The sequence below is a fragment of the Primulina tabacum genome, chromosome 9, assembly GCF_025594145.1.
Source record: "Primulina tabacum isolate GXHZ01 chromosome 9, ASM2559414v2, whole genome shotgun sequence".
NCBI lineage: Eukaryota > Viridiplantae > Streptophyta > Magnoliopsida > Lamiales > Gesneriaceae > Primulina > Primulina tabacum.
In genome coordinates, this window is record NC_134558.1 from 37,541,718 (window position 1) to 37,563,603 (window position 21,886).

At 32.3% G+C, this 21,886-nt stretch overlaps 4 protein-coding genes across 5 annotated transcripts; 3 read left to right on the top strand and 1 right to left on the bottom strand.

Annotated features, from left to right (window-relative positions):
• Positions 1–911: 911 nt before the first annotated feature.
• LOC142555821 (uncharacterized) lies at positions 912–4,447 on the bottom strand. Of its 2 annotated transcripts, XM_075666916.1 has the most exons (4): positions 3,973–4,447; positions 1,571–1,759; positions 1,293–1,358; positions 912–1,249 (listed from the first exon to the last, which is right to left on the bottom strand). In XM_075666916.1, the coding sequence occupies exons 1-4, from the start codon at positions 4,156–4,158 to the stop codon at positions 926–928; spliced, it is 765 nt and encodes a 254-aa protein (XP_075523031.1). In that variant the 5' UTR covers positions 4,159–4,447; the 3' UTR covers positions 912–925. The 2 variants fall into 2 exon arrangements, with proteins under 2 accessions (XP_075523031.1, XP_075523030.1); XM_075666915.1 differs by having other exon boundaries at positions 912–1,363; positions 3,973–4,445.
• Positions 4,448–6,505: 2,058 nt separating this feature from the next.
• On the top strand, positions 6,506–8,376 carry LOC142555822 (alkane hydroxylase MAH1-like). The gene has a single exon (XM_075666917.1). It carries the CDS (start codon positions 6,663–6,665, stop codon positions 8,181–8,183), a length of 1,521 nt encoding a protein of 506 aa, XP_075523032.1. The 5' UTR covers positions 6,506–6,662; the 3' UTR covers positions 8,184–8,376.
• Positions 8,377–10,590: 2,214 nt separating this feature from the next.
• Positions 10,591–11,403, top strand: LOC142556693 (uncharacterized). Its single transcript, XM_075668174.1, has one exon. It carries the CDS (start codon positions 10,743–10,745, stop codon positions 11,361–11,363), a length of 621 nt encoding a protein of 206 aa, XP_075524289.1. The 5' UTR covers positions 10,591–10,742; the 3' UTR covers positions 11,364–11,403.
• Positions 11,404–18,696: 7,293 nt separating this feature from the next.
• LOC142556694 (transcription factor MYB58-like) lies at positions 18,697–21,050 on the top strand. Its single transcript, XM_075668175.1, has 3 exons — positions 18,697–18,935; positions 19,627–19,756; positions 20,158–21,050. The coding sequence occupies exons 1-3, from the start codon at positions 18,797–18,799 to the stop codon at positions 20,864–20,866; spliced, it is 978 nt and encodes a 325-aa protein (XP_075524290.1). The 5' UTR covers positions 18,697–18,796; the 3' UTR covers positions 20,867–21,050.
• Positions 21,051–21,886: the final 836 nt, after the last annotated feature.

Below are 21,886 nucleotides of genomic sequence, written 5' to 3' on the forward strand. Positions count from 1 at the left end.
GATTCAAATGAGTATTTTTTTTTGTCGCGTCACTCCTTTGAAAAATATAAAGGAATTTATTTTGGAAAACAAATATTAAAAGGCGTCATTTTTTTATATATATAAAAAAAAGCATTGAAATAAAATAGGCAAAAGCACAAAGGTTTGGCTTATATGAAATCCATAGCATACTTAATTTTAAAAACATGCCAAACATTAATCTAATATTTGAACTGATTTTGATTTTGATTTTTGTTTTTTTTACTTTTTGACAATTTCGCGAGTATATGGTTAAATGGGTTTGAGAAAAACTTAGTTATTTACATTTCACATTCCCAACATATAACCCTCCAGTCTCCCATGTCTTTAAATGATAAACTAAATTACTGAGCAGGTGAACATATTCAGACACAGTCGTCGTCATTGACATAAATATCCTCAAACCAAATTAACTTGTACATCATCATCATTCATCATCAAAAGAACAAAACAAAATCTATCGAATGACTCGGTTGGAAAGAAAGACGGGGACAAATAGTTGTGTTTTTACCATCTTCTCACGGTCACACGAGCAGCACACAAAATGGTTGCACATATACGACGGGTATGATTTTACCATCTTCAGATAGATAGCACAATGCTTGACATTCCTCATATAAAACCTTTAAAGAATGTTAAAGAGCTGTCACATATTGATTCCTTAGCATGTCCCACTCCCAGCAAGGGATGGCTGGCACGAGTATGGAACCCAGCGTGCCAACAGCTCCGTTGCAGATAACTAACACAAGTTAGCAGGCCCAGTGAAAATCCTCAACCTTCAAATTATCGAAACAGGATGCAGCTTTCTCCAAAGAAAGTTGATGACATAATGCGATGCATTTCATAGCTTACCTTTAAAATTGAGTCGAGGTGAGAATTCAGGCAATTGTCCTGGTCTTCATGAAATTTATTTGACTGCCTTAACACCCACGGTTTTAACACGAAATCGATACTGAGGCTGAGAATCTTCATCCTCATCTTCGTCGTCTTCTTCGGTAGAGTCATCTTCAACCGTGTCCCATCTGGAGTAGTCAAGATTAGAGTGTCCTTTCGGTTTTGGGATTGCCTGCCATCCAGATTGTTTGTTGGATTTTTTTTTAATATCGTGATTTCTGGAGGCTCCAAGTTCAGTGATGTCATTTCTGTTCTCGTTTTCTCCAGCTGCATCAATCATGTCTTCTTCCTTTTTTTTAGATTCTCCCACCTCTTTAATACCTTCTCGTTCGTCCTCCTTTTCTCCCAATTCTGTTTCACCCAATTCTATTTCACCTGACGTCAGTGACGTGGAAGTGGTCATCTTCTTCAAGCTCTGCCTCATCTTCGGGTATAGGAGCAAGTGGCTTTCCTTGAACAAAACACACCATCTTTAATTGACAACACCAAAATTGGACAAAAGAAGTTCAGAAGAACGAAAATAACAAATCCATAATTTCCACGGCTGTATAACTTGGCACGACTAAAGTAAATCCATGCCTTGTGAAATGCTGAAGTGGTGTTGGAACAAAATTTTTAACTAAAAGTTACGCACAATCAAGGAAAATGGAGTGCTCACCAGTTGAGTCTTTAGACGGGCCTGGAGGTTTCTATACATTTCTGATGATGGATTTAACTCGATAAGTCTGTTGACATCAAAAAGGGCTGAATGGTACTCCTTTAAGGTGACCAGGGTTTGAGCTCGCAACATCAATGCTCCTGTGTGATTTTGGTCTAGCTCAAGCACTGAGGTGCATTCTTCTGCTGCCTGCAAAGATTGAAGATATGGAAGATTACGTATTTGATAAGCTTATGTAAAAGAGAAAAAAATATTTCCCCATCATTTTAAAAACCAATCTTCTTCCAACAAAAGAATATATAAGTTATTATAGCTAGCGAGATGCAGGAAGACGTGTTAAGAAGCAACTGATCACAAAAAACCATGAAACAGAACTCTTTCTTGGAAAAAAAGGTATATGACAAAAGGCAATATCAAGATGGCCGTTTCAGAGTTTCTTCCTAAGCAACGATAAATCCCTTGGTCAACGAAGTGGGGCCAAGTCTTTCTGCCTCTGGCCAAACATATTTTCTCGCTAGTCAAGTTTTCAAAGTTGTCACGGTTTCATTCAAATCTTTATGGACCCTTAAATGTATCTTTACAAGCTTCTAAAATACCTTCGAGGCCATGACAAATTTCCCTAGTTGGTTCTCTACATGCGTCTAATTGGCAGTCAGCTGTCAACCCTTGATGGCAACTTATGATTGTGAGTATAATTTATATGACATCTCGTTTTAAAAATAGAGGGTTAAAAAGTGTCGATCCCCACAAAATTATCATGTTTTTATCATGATGCGACAGTAGTTTCGAGTGATTTGAAGTAAACATCTCATAATACCCATAAAACAATATATACAAATACAAGACAAAACTGCTGTAAGACTAAAACAACCATTTATACCGGTAAAACTCAACAACTTTTGGCTAATCAACACTAACCCCATCCCACCCAAACTGCATCCTCGAACCTTAATCCTAAATTAGCTCAGACTTGGTTGATCACCTCTCTTCTCCATTAGAATTGCTCTCAAGTCAAGTTTCACCAATCACAACACAAGACCACAAATCCCACGAGAGAAAATTATACTGCTAAAGAAATTCTTACACAAAATGGTAGAAAGAGATATAAGATGGACCAATAACGACCAGCAACAAGGAGGTAAATTTCTTGCTAAACTAAATCGAGTTCACCAAAACAGAGCATGCGACACCTGAGAGAGGTGATTTATTAATATTGGCTTCTTAGCATGCGTTTGTACCTTGCACGTAATTGACAGTGAACCTTTTTAGTAATCTTCACAATTGTTTGCCTATCCATTATAGAAATTTAAACCTTATAAAATGAGAATGGAAATATCCTGCTCAAATAAAGAGTTATAGATAATATCCTGCTGAATACCGAGCTCAAATAAAGAGCTATAGATAATAGTCTGCTCAAAATCGAGCTTAAATAAATAGTTATAGATAAGATCATGCTGAAAACTGAGCTCAAATAAAGAGTTATAGATAATAGTCTGCTGAAAACGAAGCTCAAATAAAGAGCTATAGATAAGATCTTGTTGAAAACCGAGCTCAAATGAAGAGCTATAGATAAGATCTTGTTGAAAACCGAGCTCAAATGAAGAGATATAAGATGGACCAATAACGACCAGCAACAAGGAGGTAAATTTCTTGCTAAACTAAATCGAGTTCACCAAAACAGAGCATGCGACACCTGAGAGAGGTGATTTATTAATATTGGCTTCTTAGCATGCGTTTGTACCTTGCACGTAATTGACAGTGAACCTTTTTAGTAATCTTCACAATTGTTTGCCTATCCATTATAGAAATTTAAACCTTATAAAATGAGAATGGAAATAATGACGGACATAAAAAAGTTAAAGATTAATTCGCCTTCTCTATGAGATTCAAGCATCAATTAATACTCCTTATACAAAATCAGCGAGCAGTGACCAGTAATGAGCAAACGAAGAAAAGACACGGACCGACAATAATCAATTTGTGCATCCAAGTCCGACTAGCAGTATGAAAAAATAAATGTTCTGTTTTGGTATAAAGTGCAGCCGCAGCCCAATACATGCCAAACAAACTACTAAAGTGGCTTCGAGCCTTGAACAAGCTCTATCATGCTGCATCAGCATCAAACTGAAAACCTTATATGGTCCAGCTAAATATTTTAACTTTTTTTATTGAACTATGATTTTAAGTGCCTCCTCGACTACTGTCATATATATACATACACAACAAACTGAGTATAATCATTTCGATTGTTCAAGCACAATTAATCAACTTTCCCAGTGACACAATTTTTTCTCCTCCCATTAGACAACATCTTACACGAATTTTCAGTAGCTTACAATTCAAATTAGGATAAATAAAAGCTGGCCGGAGCATCAAAAAAATACATGAATAACATGTGGTACCTTCTTGAAGTCGTGAAGTTTAAGATAACACGCGGCACGATTGCTGTGGAGGGCAATCTTCTGTGGTTTGGCCTTCGCCATGGATAACGAGTCGGTGTAATAACCAAGTGCTTCCATATATTTTCCTTCTCGGTACATCTGGTGTGCCTTCTCTATCTTATTAACCGTAGGTGATCCGGATGCCATCTTCGATCGCAAATCTACCGATAATCAATCAAAAAATCCGCAAACTCCTTGTCAACCAGAAAAATAAATAAATACAAACGGAAACCAGAATTCGAGCAAAATCTGCGAAGAAAAATTATTTCAGCTAAAACCAGCGACTCGGTATATATTCAGTCAGATAAACTGCGAAGTTTGGCGAGGATTGGTCGTCAAGGGAGAAGAAATCTATGTGAAAGAAAAAAAAAAGGAAAATAATAAATCAATGAAGATAGATAAAAATGGGGGCGGGAGCGAAATTATAGGGGCTCCACATCCGCAAATAATTGCAGACCCGACTCGGAATTTAAACTCATATATTTTTGGGTTTGGGTTTGGGTTGGTTTGGGTTTGGGTTTGTTCTTGGGCTTTCCGAAATAAACTGGCCTATAATAGACAGATCTGGTTTAGAAAATAAAAGGCCCAAAACTTTGATTTTTTTTTAAAAAAAAAAATTCCAATCAAAGCTTGTTGGTCTTAATTATTGGGTCATGTTTTTAAAAAAAATTAATTCTTCGACACTTCTGTTATGTTTAAACATACTTTAAAAATATTTATAATGAGACGAGAAAATGAAAATTCATAAACTTTGGCGATTGTTTTCACAGACAACCAAATTCATGTCTATTCCAATGTATCAAATTTCAATTTCATAAATTGTTGTTTGGCTAAAATCACATGTATTCATTCAATTTCTCATCTATCTACACAGGGGATGAGGCTTCTAAAACAGACAATTAATTAGGTTTTTGAAAATAACAAGAAACAAAAACGGTTGCAACTATTCATATCTCGATATGATAGCATTAGCATATTATGACAAATGACAAAAACTTGTGTGAGACGGTCTCACAGATCATATTTGTGAGACAGATCTCTTATTTGGGTTATTCATACAAAAAGTATTACTTTTATGCTAAGAGTATTATTTTTATTGTGAATATCGATAGGGTTGACCTGTCTCACAGACAAAGATTCGTGAGACCGTCTCACAAGAGACTTTCTCATGACAACTTTATAGTGTTACATATCCAATAGTTCTTATTTATTGTCATAGGATATTATGACAACTGACAAAAACTTTTGTGAGATGGTCTCGCATGTCGTATTTTGTGAGACAGATATCTTATATGGGTGATCCATGCAAAAAATATTACTTTTATGTTAAGAGTATTATTTTTATTGTGAATATCGGTAAGGTTGACATGTCTCAAAGATGAAGATTCGCGAGACCGTCTCACAAGAGACCTTCTCATGACAACTTTATAGCGTTACATATCCAATAGTTCTTATTTATTGTCATATTTGGAGTCAACATAAAAAAATATATATTATTGACATCATATGTAAAAGTAAATTTAGATAGTTAGATACACGTTTAAAGGTAGATTGGACTGACTCGTTTTTCCACTTGATCTCCCCCATTTCTGAAGCCTTTTTGTGGTGTAGAATATAATTAAGTACGTAATAAACACTAAAAATACGAATTGAACGCTCAAATGGTCAATTATAAGTTTCTAGAATGTGAAGTGTGAGGACGACAATTTCAAAATATGAGTATTATATAAAAATATATTTAAATTTTCTGTAGTGGAAATAAATATTTTAAAAACAATTTTAGTTTTTATAAGTGAAAAAACAAAAGTATGTGCCTGGATAAACATTTTTGAAAAAAAAAAAATTGTTCACATAATATAAATTTTAAAGAGCAATTAAGAGGTATTTTTTGAATAAAAAAACACGAGTTAAATGAAAATTATAAAATTTTATATAATAGTTGCTCAAACATCTTCTTTATAATTTTATCTATACAATCATTATTTTAAAACAGTTATCTAAACACAATTTCAATTCTAAAATTATTTTTTAAAAATAATTATTAAAACGCATATTAATTCTTAAAATAATTATAAAACATTTATAAAAAAAACTCTATTATAAAAATATTTTATAAATACTAAACATTTAAAAAAACAATAATATTATTATTATAACTAAATATTATACAACTAGAAATCCGGAATTAATTTGAAATCAAGGCATCTCCCTACCCGTAGGACACCACTGTGTATGGATCTAGAAATTAATTTAGCGAGAGCTTGAACCATATATTAAAGAGGTGGGTTGAGCTATAAATAGGTAATTAAAAAAAAAAAAAAACAACAACAACAACGGCGGCGGCTGGACTACAGCCTAGGATAACCCAGCCTAGATCCATTCCTGACACTTTACACCGCAAGTCCGCGACAATCCCCATATTCAGTTTGGCAAAGCTACTTCGATAAAAGGAGTTTGGATCCTCTGCTGTGTGCACAGTACACCAGTTGGATCTTACGGGATCCCACGACAACGATGTGCACAACATCGTGTCGGGCAATGCACCACATGTTTTTAACTCCAGCCATTTCACGTCATCCGCAAGAGCTCTACAAGGAGTAGCAAACCAATTTTTTTTTCCCTTTTTCAATAATCTCAGTCATATTGAATCAATGGCCCTCTATGCATATCTTGAGATTCTATTGATTCCCATAAGTGTAATTTTTCTATATTTCTTGATGATTAGAGTTCAGAAGAAAAGCTCGGTGCCGACTAATTGGCCGGTTCTGGGAATGCTTCCGTATCTTCTTCAAAATTCTCATCGAATTCACGAGTATGTGACAGAACTCTTAACAGGATCGAATGGGACATTTGAGTTCAAAGGGCCTTGGTTTTGCAACATGGATATATTGTTGACGAGTGATCCAGCAAATATTCATCATGTCTTTAGTAAAAATTTCTCGAACTACCCAAAGGGTCCTGAATTCAGGGAGATTTTTGAAATATTGGGAGACGGGATTTTCAATGCTGATTTCGAGCTGTGGGAATTTCACAGGAAAACGACTCTTTCACTGATGACTCAGCCCACGTTCTACAGTTTATTGGAGAGGAATATTTGGGAGAAAATTGAAAAAGGATTGCTTCCGGTTCTCGACGGGTTCCTGGAAAAAGGGGTTGATTTAGATTTGCAGGATGTTTTCCAGAGATTCACTTTTGACAGCATATGTAAATTAGTTCTGGATTATGATCCAGAGAGTTTGTCCGTTGATTTGCCTTATATTCCTTGTGAAAAGGCCTTCAATGGCACCGTGGAAGCCTTGTTGCATAGACATATATTGCCTGTGATGTTCTGGAAGCTCCAAAAATGGCTGCAAATTGGTAAAGAGAAGACCTTGATGAAAGCCTGGAAATCGTTCGACGAATTTATATATCCCCTTGTTTCGATTAATGATGGAGTAGGAAAAGATTGTGATGGTTTCAACTTGTTGAAATCTTTCAAAAGGAAATATGAGGAGATAAAGAACTGTTCTTCAAGCGGTGATTCGAGAAAATTCTTGAGGGACACCTCGTTAAATTTGATGTTTGCTGGAAGAGATACAACAAGTACTTGTCTCGCATGGCTTTTCTGGTTACTTGCTGCAAACCCTTCAGCGGAAATGAAGATTCGACAAGAAATCGAGGACGAATTGCACGAAAGGGAGAACAAGAAATGGAGGAACTTCAGCGTCAAAGAGTCCAAGAAGCTAAACTACCTCCATGGAGCTCTATGTGAGTCTCTCAGGCTATTCCCTCCGGTGGCATTGGAACATAAAGCTCCAATTAAACCCGATATTCTTCCGACAGGAAACCACATTCCTGAGAACAAAATGGTTGTGCTTTCTTTCTATTCAATGGGAAGAATGGAGATGATATGGGGGAAAGATTGCCTGGATTTCAAGCCGGAGAGATGGATTACAGAACGTGGAGGTATCAAACACGAGCCATCCTACAAGTTCCCGGCCTTCAACGCCGGGCCAAGAACTTGTCTAGGTAAAGAAATGGCCTTTATTCAGATGAAAATGGTGGCTGCAACTGTTATATACCATTACAACATTGAAGTGGTGAAAGACCACAAGGTTTCTGCAAGCGATTCTATCGTAATTCAAATGAAACATGGATTAAGAGTGAAGTTGTCCAAAAGGAATGTGAACTAATTCATCTGTCAGATATTCTGTTATACTTGATGATAGATTCTCTATGTACTGTTTTAAGTCAATATTCTGAACTGTTGTTAAAATTTAGGATTTGCGAGTAAGTAGAGATGCATCACATATGACTGCAGAATGTGGTAAGCATTTACGTGAAGCTAAATAAAATAATTGAATAATGGGTATCAAAATTGGTGGATGGGTACGGTACCATTGGAGATTAATGACATTTTGTGCTTACCTATGCTTTTTCTTTGAGGTTATTGTATGTAATTGCATTTTGAGTTTATTTGCCTCTTTATTATTAATAAGATTGAAAATATAAGATAAACTATATGAAAATATGACGAAGATCTAATTAATTCAGCGCTAAATTAAGAGATGTAACAATACTAACTACAAAAGAAGGCTTAAATACTATATATAAGTATAAGAATGATATTTGTCAAAAATGTGTGTAAAATTAAATGGCGTAATCATTATCATTACTAGTTTTTCACCTGTGCGATGCACGGACAATTGTTTAATTCATTATTAAAATTCGTATGTATGATAATTTGTTTACTTTCTCTGTAACGTGATTTTTTATCAAAGTGAAATATTTATTTTTTTCATATACATATAGATCTTAACAATGAAATACCGAATAAAAGAGATATTTTTGTATTTCGACTGAAAATTAATATCACGCTTGTATTAGACAATGAATGACATAATGTGTTTGTCAATTATATTGTATTTACATATAAATTTATGTATTATATAGAAAACAATAACTGTAACAAAATAAAATGATAAACATAATATAAACTTTTAATGTGATTTTAATTTCAATAAATAATTTAAATTAAAAAACAAATAAACTAAATAGATAATAGATCATATAATTAGAAAACAAAAAGAAATTACAAATTTTGAAAAACTTTCTTAAATATAACATTTGTCGTTGAATTTTTCGGGTTGCTATCACTATCACGTATCAAAATTTTTAGACTCTTAGGATTCATAACTCTGGATACAACAACGTACAACTGACCATGACTAAAAACAGGGTTCTTAAAAAACGTCCTACATAAAACAATGATTGCTCCTGACTTTTGTTGATTATCATTGCATATGATACAATCAAATAATACTGAAATGTCTTTGTTGAAATTTAAAAGGAAGCCTTAGATCAGAATGCGTCAATGACATTCTTGGAATAAACACTTTATGACCTGCATTACTTCCAGTAAGAATTTTTCATTCCAAAACATGGTTTCCGAGCCTTGTCACGATCAATCTAATGTCATTGCATAATCTAAGAGAATGATCTATGTTGGAGATAAAGTAATTTATTTAATTAAAAGAAATCATACCATTTGTAATATCATTTAACGTATATATTGATGTTGAAATCAGCATCTTGACTGAACCATGAAAACTAAATTGTTGAGATACTCTGGCTCTCAAATCCATATTTTCTGTTTAAATATTTACAACAAAAAATAATTAAAATAAATGGAACTAATTCTAAAATAAACATTTATAATGATAACTCACAAGATAAATGTATTCAAGTATAAAAAAATAGTAATTGGTATTTAATATAAATTTATTTAACATGGATTATTAAAAATAGTCTACTAACAACTCCATAATCAATTTTGGCCTTGAAATAATTTAACTAACAAAATTTGGCCATGGAGTATGTCAAATTCCATACATATATTTAATTCTAAATATGTTAATTAACAATTTTTCTTTGTTTATATTATTTTGCATGAATAAAAAAATAATAAAAATGGTAGTTTATATTAAATTGACATACGATTATTTTTTAATCAACTATAATAATTCGAGAATTGTTGGTCTAAGAATAAAGTTAATATATTGAAGAGAAAAATAATTTTATACTATCATTAAAATAAATATATTAGATCTCAAAAATAAAATTAAATTAAAAATTAGTTCATCTAAAATATAGATGAAATTTTTTAATTATAATAACATTACATATAAATATATATGTGTCATTAATTTATACTAATAAAATAATTTCAACGAAGTACAATTTTTTAAACATGTTTCAAATTTTCATAATTCATATTTAAATTTTGAATAACAATTTGAATTTGGTTTATAATTCCCAGAATGAAATTTAATTTCTGGATTTGAAATTTGAAATGTAATTTAATTTGATTTGTAATTCCTAAGAGAGATTCAATTTTCAAGCAGTTATACACACAGACATTAATATACAGTTTTAATAATGAATTAAATATATTTAGACATTTATTATAATATATATTACCACATTTTTCATTTATTTTTTTTAATGTAATTTAGGCGAAAACTTACTAAATTTAGCAATAACTCTGCTTTTATATATATAGATTTGAAAATATTCAGATCCCCTTATTATGGTACATACTGATTTGTGAATTCGACCGTTGCAAAATTCAAAAAATAAATAAATAAACTTGACCGTTGGGATCCAAGAACGCTCCTCCCCTGCACTGGAATCCCACCTTCTTTCTTTCTTACAAAATTAATGCTCTCTCTATGTAAATCATCACCAAATCCATGGCCGATTCAAGCAATACAGGAAGCCCCAATCTACCGATAATGTACCAGAAACCCCCACACCCACTCCACCAAATCGCCGAGAACCCGACCCACAAGCTTCTCCTCAAGCAATGGCTCAAAGAACAGGAGCTTATCCTCAATCGTATCTCCCTAAAACAGACCCAAATCGACTCAACCCGAAAGGAAATAACCCAGCTCTACTGCCTCTTCTTCCTCTCCCACTCCACCGCCTTGATCCTCCTCTTCAGCGCCACCTCCCGTGGGGACCAGACCCACCTCTGCCGTAGATCATGGGTCCCATCAGTCTGCTCTCTTTTATGCACCCTCGGATTCATATGGGCCATCCGGTACAAGAACGACTTCGAATCCCATTTGGAAAAGATGCTGGAGAGGGAGAAAGAGGATTCGAAGCTGCTGGAGAAGTGTGTGGACGAATTGAAGAGAAAAGGATTGGAGTTTGATCTGCTCAAGGAGGTCGATGCTCTGAGAAGGGCCAAGAGTTTGCGGGTCGGAACTGAACCCGTTCGGAGATGGTCGGGACGGGATTTTGTGGTGCTATTTTTCTTTGCTGCGGGCTGTTTGGCTCTGGCTCTCACCAGGGCTGTTTTGTGTGGTTGATTGGGCTGTTTTATTTCTTTGATTATTAACTCAATTAAAATCTATTTTGTTCAGTTTTGGCTTGATAAATCTTTCGAATAAACCACTTATAAATTTTAGACTAAGCTTTAGATGGTTTCACATATCTATGACTGTCATGCAATTTGAATCAACCCGTATCATAAATAATAATGTTTTTAGTATAAAAAAAATAATAATATTTATTAGTTAGATTGGATTGAATTAGATATCCGTCTCACAAAATTGATCTATGAAATCATCTAACACGATTTTTTGTGTATATTGTATTAGCCACCATATTCTATTGAGTTTATTTACAATGTCCATTTTAATTGGGCTTAATCATTCCGGTTAGCCCAGTAACAATTTCAACGTACGTGGTCCTCCTTTCCATTTTTGAATCGATGTTGTCTAACGAGTGAGATTTCGGTCAAAACATTGACTCGATGAAATCACACAAAATAGTCCAAAGTCAAAATTCATATGCATCAACAATTTTGAACAACTTGCATTTAAAAAAAAAATTGAAAATAGGCAAGAAATGAATAATATATCCAAATGTAATGGGATTATGTCGGGTGGGTCCTCGATGAGACAAAGCTCCAAAGTCAGCAAATGATGGACCCAAATCCTGCAACTTGAATCGTGGCCACTGGGTACGCAACATTGAACCCCACTATGTATTCCCCCTTCGTTTACTTTCAACAATTGTCAAATAAAACCGCAAACTCTGGCTCTGAGTACCCTCCGAACGTCGACTATAAAGTGTGAATTCATGTTGTTTGTGAATGAAATTATGCTACTCACGGAGAGAGCCAAATCACGAAAATTGATATCATTGTTTCACAACGCCACATATGAATACCAAAACCCGTCTATTTCTACTCAAAACAAAAAAGAAATTGAGTCGGAAATTGCAGTTTTCTCTATGTTGCGCGAATGAATTTGAAATTATGAATTTCAAATATATTTAACTTCTTGTATAATTTTTTGTTGGATGCAAATCATATATCTTCCTCGAGTCAAATATTTCTTTCGATCCATTATAACCTTAAGTTGTTTACTTCATGGTCCATTCAAAAGAGTCTTTCGACTGAAAATTTGATCTGCGTTTGTGATTGGATTTCAAATTCATTGATTTACATAAATATACAAAACTAAAATGAATTCCGAATCTGCTCAATATCAAGCTATGCAATTCCACTCACTAAAAAAGTGGCGAATTTTCAAATTCATCTAAGATAGTTATCATTTGAAATACATAACTCGAATATCCCTCCAAATCAAATATATTCGAAATACATTTCAATTTAAGTATGAAATCAGTTACGATTTATTTGTTGAGTACCTATTTTATATTGAAACTATACAAAAACCGCAATCTATATTCTAAAATGATATCTATCAACATGTCCACACCAACAAATACGATATAGATGTATTTGGATTTTGGATCGATGAGTTTTCTGAGCTCAAAATATCTATATAATTTTGCAAAAGGTGACATAAATCAAATATGATTTTCTAAAATTTTACTTACAATTATTATAAAATTTTTTAATAAAAAAAATCGCTTTAAATTCTAAATAAATATGATGCTCTACAGACTACGACCATAGGGGTAATTTCTAGAACAGTGTGAAATCAATGTATACTTCGTTCTTGAGTTACAACGCGTGACTAAATAACAAAGACAGGGCCAAGATTAGCCCAATGGGCCCACCGATTCGTCGATATTCATCCACTCGGTCAGTTTTTTTTTTGTTTTTTTTAATGAAATTAATTAATTAGTGGATTACCCTTCAATTCATTATTGTGTTAGTTGGGCTAATTGAGTACAGTTTTGTTGACTAATTTTTAATCCCTGCTCTCACCATATCTCATAAGTCATATCAACACTCGAGTCTAATATATATAGTTTTAATATGATGTAACTCCGTTAAAATGAGTTATTGGATATGCTGAATTATATTATAATATTATAGTATATATATATATATATAATATTAAAATTGTAAATAAATGGAGTCCGAAACAATTTACAACTGAAATTTGGCAACTAAAACATCAAATAAAAGTGAGAAAAAATGAGAGAAAAAACCTAGTGTTGCCATCCATTCTTGTTGTATTTGAATTCCGCCTCTGCAATTTTCACTCATATCGCATCTTTATGGATTTGCAACTTGTTTTTGTTTTCCTTCAGATTTTGATTGTTTGCTAATTTTCCAAGTTACCAGGCTGTCAAGAAATTAGCTAGACTTTATATATATAAATTCAAAAAAGGCACCCTGACTACATCCCAAATTGGCTATTACGTGCCTCCGTCCATTGGCTATGCACATAGTCTCTGTTAACAGTTTCACAAAAAATATTAAGAAACCGTCTTAAGATCGAGTTTTTTTACACACACATCTGATTTGATCTAATTCGGAGATTTTCGTAAGAGTACTCGTAAACGCTGATTCGTGACACATGTTACAACTCATTAAAATTAGCCCTTTGGATTTATTGGAGCATCGACCACGTACTTGGATTGGCGCACTCGGACCTTCATAGTTTTACTTTGAATATTTGATTTGAAACGTGGACTTCAAAAATTGTACAAAAGCCTTGTGGGCTTTTGATACCAGTCCCCTTATGGGTGGACGACAAAAGGGATAAAAATTAAGTCTTGTTGGGCTTTTTAGGAACAGGCCTTTGGCCCAAATACTCTTGGATTATTAGGTAAAGTTTTTGTATTTTTGTTATATTCTCCGTCTCAAATAAGCGTGAAACATGATAATTGATAAATAATGCAGAATATTATTGGATTGTCAACGTTTTTATGAATATTTTAAAGCAACTCAGAATTTCATGTAATACTTTCTTCTTCTCCTTCTTTCCTTTTTTAAATATGTGTTTCGTCGTTGCTAATCGACGGAGTTGGTCTCGTGCCTATCCGTGAGTCGTTTCCGATGATAAAAAAGTTCTACTAGGTAGTCAGCGACTCACCTCACCTGTTGAACTTGGGAGAGTAACTAATACCATTATATTTTCTAAGGAGTAATCATTGAAAATTTTGATAGGTGAGAATGTAAATTTCAAGGCATCCATCAACAGTGATGCAGCATCCACACGTAAGATTGCTTAAATCTCTTTATTGCTTTTTAATACATTATGTGGTTTTTTTTTGTACCACATTCATTTTAAAATCTTAACCACTTGCTCCAAAATTCTGATCTCTCTTTTCTTGTTCACACATTGATAACTGCAAGAAATGCGTAATATACAAATGACGTACACGCAAAACAATGACTATTATGTCATTAATCGATCGAATTGATTTATAAAATTTAGTTATAGTTTTTAATTATTATTTGGATAAGGATAATACAATTATATTAAATATGTGATTTGTCGATATATCATATGAATTTTTAAAGTGGATTAAATATTGTAATTATGAGTAAATTATATGAAAAACATTACTTATCTATACTATATTATTAAGTGTGAGAACATGATAATAACTACCTAGAGAGGACACCAACTTTTTCTTTCAATTTTACCCTTATATGATACTAATATTACACTTTTATTTTTGTTTTTTTTTTTCCAATTTCAATACACAATCTTTCAATTTTACCCTTATATGATACTAATATTACACTTTTGTTTTTTGTTTTCAATTTCAACACACATTTTTTTTTATTTCAACAATTCAAATATCAATTTAGTCCCTCCATAATTTGTCAAATTTCATTTTAGTTCATCGATAATGATAAAAAAGATTGTACATACAAGCATCGCGTGTGCAGAGTAACTAGTATATATAATGACATAAATAAACTAAACCAACACCTAATTCAACTCTTTTGTCTTCAGGTCAAAAAAGAAAAAATATATATATATATATTTCAATTGACTTTGTCAATTCAATTTAAATGAAAAGATAAATAAAAGTACAATTCCCATCATAGAATATCTGCCCAAAAAATCTACAATTCGCACTTCTTTTGACTATGGTGGTTCTAACCGTCTACACCTAATTCATGTAATCTGAACTCTGGAGTAGTGTGCAATTCAATAATTCGATATCCCATTTAGATAAAAAGTTTTATATTAAAAAATAAATAAATTAAGAAAAGGTTGCTTATATTTTAATTTAATATGCTTAATTAGTAATTTATATAACAATATAATATAAATCATTGCCCGTCAAATATATTCGAGTGATCGATCGATATTGTTTATGTTGTCCTCAGCTGTTGATTTGCCTTTGTCCTTGCACCAATAGCTTACCTACCCAAAAGGTGAAATTCGACCAATAATGTCTTGTACCCTTTAGAATAATCCAATACTTGGACGAGATTAATTTGTCTCCAAGTTAAGTTTTTTGTTGATTGAGATTTTTCAGAATTTTTTTATTTTTTATTTTTAGTTTGAATCGGTCAAGCACACATATATTTATGTCTCCCAAGGGATTACTGAAAAAAATGAAGATTTTTAATTCAATGGTTATTTTCTTAAAAAAATATTTATTTAAATTAATCGTGCAGGTTAAATATATAAGTCAATTCCTTGGAAATTTTATGAATGGATTCAACACTCGTCATGCGTGCGTAATGCTTAAGTTTACATGATGAATTTTTTTAAATCTCTAGATCTTCTTGACTGAATTCTTCGCACCAAAAAGTCTTCAGGTTAGTGAAAAACCCTACTAACTAAAAGGAAAATAAAGATATCAAATGGCGAAAAAAGATAACCTTGAAATTTGAATGTTCGCTTCCCTAACTCAAGAATTAAAGAGAGCAGAGGGAGCTTGCTTTAGTATTTGGAGCATATATATATACATATATATATACATATATATATATATATATATATATGAGTTTATGCGTAGTTCATGCCCTTATATACTAAAATTGAAACAAATATATTTGTTTTTTTTTATATAATTTTGGTTTTCTATATTATTCAATTTCAATTTTAGACATGTATCTTTAATATTTTTAAAACAATTTTAGTCATTTTTATCGAAAATGCTGATATGACATTGCATACATCACCGTCACGTCAAAGCCACGTAGACGCCGCATATTTACCACATCAATGGTACATTAGGAAATGAATAAAATAACAAAGATAGAGGGCGAGACTAAAATTTTAAATCATAGTTTTCTATTTTAAAAAATTAAATTATAATAAGTGAATCTAGACCCTAGTTGTCGACAACACTAAACTGCAGAGTACATAAATTTCAGAAAAAAAGGTTTTTTCATGAATAAAAAATGTGAATCTAATCTGTTACTATATGAAGTAAAATACAATGAAATATCTCGTCTAAGCCAATTTTGATGTATAGGGAGTATACAGCAGAGATCAAGCTAAACAAGGATGTAAAGAGCAATATATTAATGGTAAGAACAAAGGGACTAACTAACAAATCTCTACCGGAAATTAGCACCTCCATTGATATTAGATTTGTAGCTTCTATCAATCTCATCTCAATTCTCGTCGGGAAGATGAACGACAACGAAATCACTGAACATATATGCGATTCAGCGACGGAGCCGTCGCACCACCCCTCAATTTTTACATTTTATTAACTAGTTAATTAAAAATAATTATATTTTTTCACTTTCTATATATATATATATATATGTGTGTGTGTGTGTGCATGAACATGAGTTATAAAAGATTAATATATCTTTCATAAAATATATATCTCATAATTAATCGCGTAATTAGATGGACTTGCGATGAGACTTTACATGACTGGGTCCATTTTTTCAAGTGGAGTTATTACATATTCTACACTTGAAATAATAATAATAAATTTGAAAGGGTAGAAAAAAAAGGTGCAACAGGTGACCTAAATCACTTGAGACTTGGAATTCGGGTTTCCTTTTACTTTACTTGGACACGACTGCAGCCGTGCGTGTGCATGCAGCGAATCATACTTCGATTCTCACTCTCTTCTTCTTTTTGTACTTCTTTTTTTAATAATAATAATATAAACATTATTTCCTTTAATTGGTTTGCATTTTTACTACTTTTTTATTGGAGAGAAAAAGAAATTATAAGAAAATCGAAAATAAATAGATAGCAACACTATAATAATCCTTTATCAATATGTAAAAGGTGCGTACGTTTGTCTTCACAAAATAAATGCAGCATATATAAGACAAAAATACTAAAATCGAGTTGTATAAGCTAAGGCAGCTTAATTATTGGATCGTGGGCTAATTAAGATGATGAAATTTGTATAATATGTGGTTTTTTATATTCATGTAATTTAATATAATGATTTATAATTTTAACTTACTTGAGTCAAACGTCGAATGGAGTAAAATATGTATTAATTTCTCATCATTTGCACCAAACAGCTAAGTGTACTGATCACGTTCAGAATAGAAGAAAAATCAAGTTATATCATATACTGATCAATAGTTGGCCCATTTTGATTCAGGGAAACCTGATTTTAATGAATATGACAAAGTGAAGAAAATAAAAAAAAAAAATTGAAAACTAAAGTGATGGGAGGAGAGTTGCATTTTTAAGGTAAGTAATTATATAAAATATTTACTTTTTCCAATTTATGGGCACTGATTATAATTGCTTAAATCTAATAGTTCCCTTGCCAGAAACTCACTCAATAAACATGTTTTTTTTTCTATGGAGTTTATTCTAAAACCCGAGATATTACCCAAAACTTGATATCTTGATATCAGATGGACTATAACCGTGCATTTATGAAGAGTCGGATTATCACCATTTTCGCAGTTGACCTGAAAGTTTTATCCTTGAATATCAGTTCTAATTGTGCAAGTCATATAATTCAAATATTCTGTTCCAACTGTTTGATCTTATATAATTTCATACATTGGCACACAAATTAACCACGTCTTTATAGTTTATCTATTATAAATAAGTTGTTATTTCTTTAATTAGGTAAATTTAACGTTAATTAGCCTCGCAAAATAGCATTACAGATTCTTAATTGCGAACCTAGACCCTATTAATTTAGCAATCACCACTTTGGATTTGGAATTTGAATGTTTATTATAATTTTTTTTTTGTTGTGCATTGAATTTTTTATCTACTAGAATAGACAATATATTTAACTTCCTAAACTAAAATTGACATTTATCTGAATCTTTGACAAACCATATACTCAAGAATTAAAATATTATTTAGTATCTTCCTAATTTTTTTTTGTTAAATAATATTTTATACCTAATTATTATTAAATAAACAAATCCCTTGTCCACTAACTATTAAGGTAGGAAATCAAGACCACTCTCATTTCCTTACTATAAGTATACCTATAAATATAAAGAGAGAATGTGAAATGATGAGAGATATCACCAAGAAGACTCGAGGTGGTTGTACCTTATTCCATTTTTTATGATTAACAATCCCCAAAATCCTGATTACTCAAGAACACGAAAATGGGTAGAGGGCGAGCCCCTTGCTGCGATAAGAGCAAGGTCAAGAAAGGACCATGGAGCCCTGCAGAAGATTTGAGGCTCATCAATTTTGTTCAGAAGAATGGGCATAGCAATTGGCGAGCACTCCCTAAACAAGCCGGTGCGTATATGAAAACCCTTTTTTTCGCGTTTATATATGTGAGACGAAAGGGGCGGCGAGTTGAGAAGAAATGTCCAAAAGAATTTGTTGCTGAGATGTTTTTGAATCATGGTTATTGATATCTTCATTCACAACTTAATATATATACCACCTCTTTTGTAAGATTGGTCTTTGCTAATTAAATCTCCTATTATGCATGCAATATTGTATTTTTGTTATAGTACTGGAAAAACATTTGCTTACACTAAGAGTGGCTACAATAAATTCAAGATATTCTTCTGTGAAGTAAATTTCCATTTTCTTAAATTTACCAAGTGAAGTTATTCTCTAATTTTCAGAAGTGCTTCCCTTTAGTAGCTGACGAGCCATGCGTATAGAATCTTGATTAAATTTATATTCAGTGAATTCTCTCATTTTTTTATCAACGAATAATTAAAAACATTTCGAATATATGTATGTATATATATGTGTGTATGTCTTCGTATCAGTTAATAAAATCCGATGAACGTCAGAGAAATGAAATACAATATCAAATGTATAATTTATAGTACATTTAAAATAATTTTTGGGCAAATAAAGAGTGAATCAAAGAGAATTGGAAAGCAATCATTTGATTTAATTTAAAAAATATTTGATTTTATTTTTTTGGGTTTTTTGAAATTTAAAATTAATAATGTGTGGTTTGCTGCAGGATTGTTGAGATGTGGGAAGAGTTGTCGATTGAGGTGGATTAATTACCTAAGTCCAGACGTCAAACGTGGAAACTTTACGTCTGAAGAAGAGCAAACTATAATCAATCTCCATAATTCTATTGGAAACAAGTACGTGACAGCAACTCACTAACTCATAATCATTAATTATTATTATTTTGATTAATTCAACAATTAACCAACTTATATAATATTAAATATAAAGTTTAAAATCTTTTTTTTTTAACCTTCGTAACAAAATTCTATATATATATATGTGTGTGTGTGTGTGTGTGTGTGTGTGTGTGTGTTTTAAAAAAATTGTCGAATAATAAAAAGAGAACACAGTTTTTTTTGTTGTTGTTCAATCAAGAAATGAAAAAATCCCTAAAATAAAAGCAAATATTTCCTTGATTTTTGCACTAGGAGTTTTGATTCCCATTTGCGCTTGTGCATGGATTCAAAAACGTAATTCACGATATATTCGTTGGATGAAATTATATAATTTAGCTGAATGAATTTATTACGTACAGATGGTCAAAAATTGCTTCTCATTTGCCCGGAAGAACAGACAATGAGATCAAAAATGTGTGGAACACGCATTTGAAGAAAAGATTGACTAGGAAAAGTGCTAATAACATGGAGCATTTGTCGTCTCAATCTCGTACATCTAGTTCAGGCACGCAACAAATGCAAATCGAAAAGTCGATTGATGATCAAATGGTCCATCAATCAAACATGGAGAAACGTAGTCACAAACTCGACTCCATCGAGGAAACGGAGACAATTGATTCCCCGGCATCGTCGTATGCATCAAACTACCCCAACTCTACTAAGGAAAGCACTGCCTTGACAACAAATGAAGCAACGGGGCATCTGATCAAATCCGATGTTAGTATCATTATCGACCCTTCGAGTACCTCAAATGATGGAAAATCCGAAATGCCCCTCGAATCCGACGTCGATTTTTGGGACTTTCTGGATAGCTTGGATCCCTTACAATTCAGTACTAAAAGTGAAGCTAGTGGAGAAAAAAGTGACGGTGATGAAATTGAGTGCAAAAGGTGGTTAGAGTACTTAGAAAATGAACTTGGACTAAGTGGAGTTGATAATGAGACAAAGGAACAAGAAATAGTTACAACAGTTCCACGGGACGAGGGGGTGAATTTGGAGCCAGAAATTTGTGTTGCATTGGATTCTTTTCCAATCTGGCCCCCTTCTCCTCTAAATCTTGGGATATAAAATATTGTCTAGTTTTAGGAATCGTGTCAAATTTGGACATGAAATTAAATCACTTTAATTAGTCCATTTATTAGGTATATTCTCACATGTAAACACTAGTAAAATGGTATGACATCCTTTTTCAAATGGTTAAAAAAAATATTTTTAGCCTGAATTATTAGGAGCAATAATTGTTCATGTTATTCTGTATAATGATCAAAATATGATATTTACTTTGCTGTATCATTTAAAATGCTTTAAAATGATTGTTTTCGTCATTTACAACAACACACATATCCATATATAGATGTTTGAAAATTTGGGCACCTACTATGAGCATATATGTGAGCATCGCTGAGATGACGTCCATCTATTAGATATGATTAAACTCTACATCTAATAAGTGTACGACAACTCAACGACATTCATATAAGTGTTCATAACACGTGCCCAAAAAATATATATATATTTATATACATGTTTTAAAATTTATAGTGGTGTCAATCGGGTGGGTTGGGTCGGGTTTCGGGTAAACCCGCGAAATTTTTTTTTATTTTTTTTTCAACCCGAAACCAACCCGAACCCGAAACAACCCGAAAATCCCCAACCCGAACACGAACCCGTATAACCCAACTCAACCCGTCTAACCCGAATTTTATTTATTTTTTAAAAAAAATTAATGAAAAAAATTCAAAAAAATAAAAAATAATATTTTAATTTAAACACATAATAACAAAATTTTCGATTTAAATTTGAAAGTTTAATCGTATAAAATTAAAAGTATTTAAATTTATTGCTTTATTATTATTATTTTATTATCATCTGGCCTTTTTTAAATTTAATGTACCTTTCTATGAATATATTGATAAATTACGTGTTTGTATCACATCATTTTTTAATTATTCCAACGTACATATCATCAATATATATGTGTGTGTGTGTGAAACAAAAAGAAAATTAAAAATCGAATGCAAAAATGTTTACTTACATGTTACCCACATGTTTAGTGTATCTTTCACGATCAATTCACGTAATATGTTC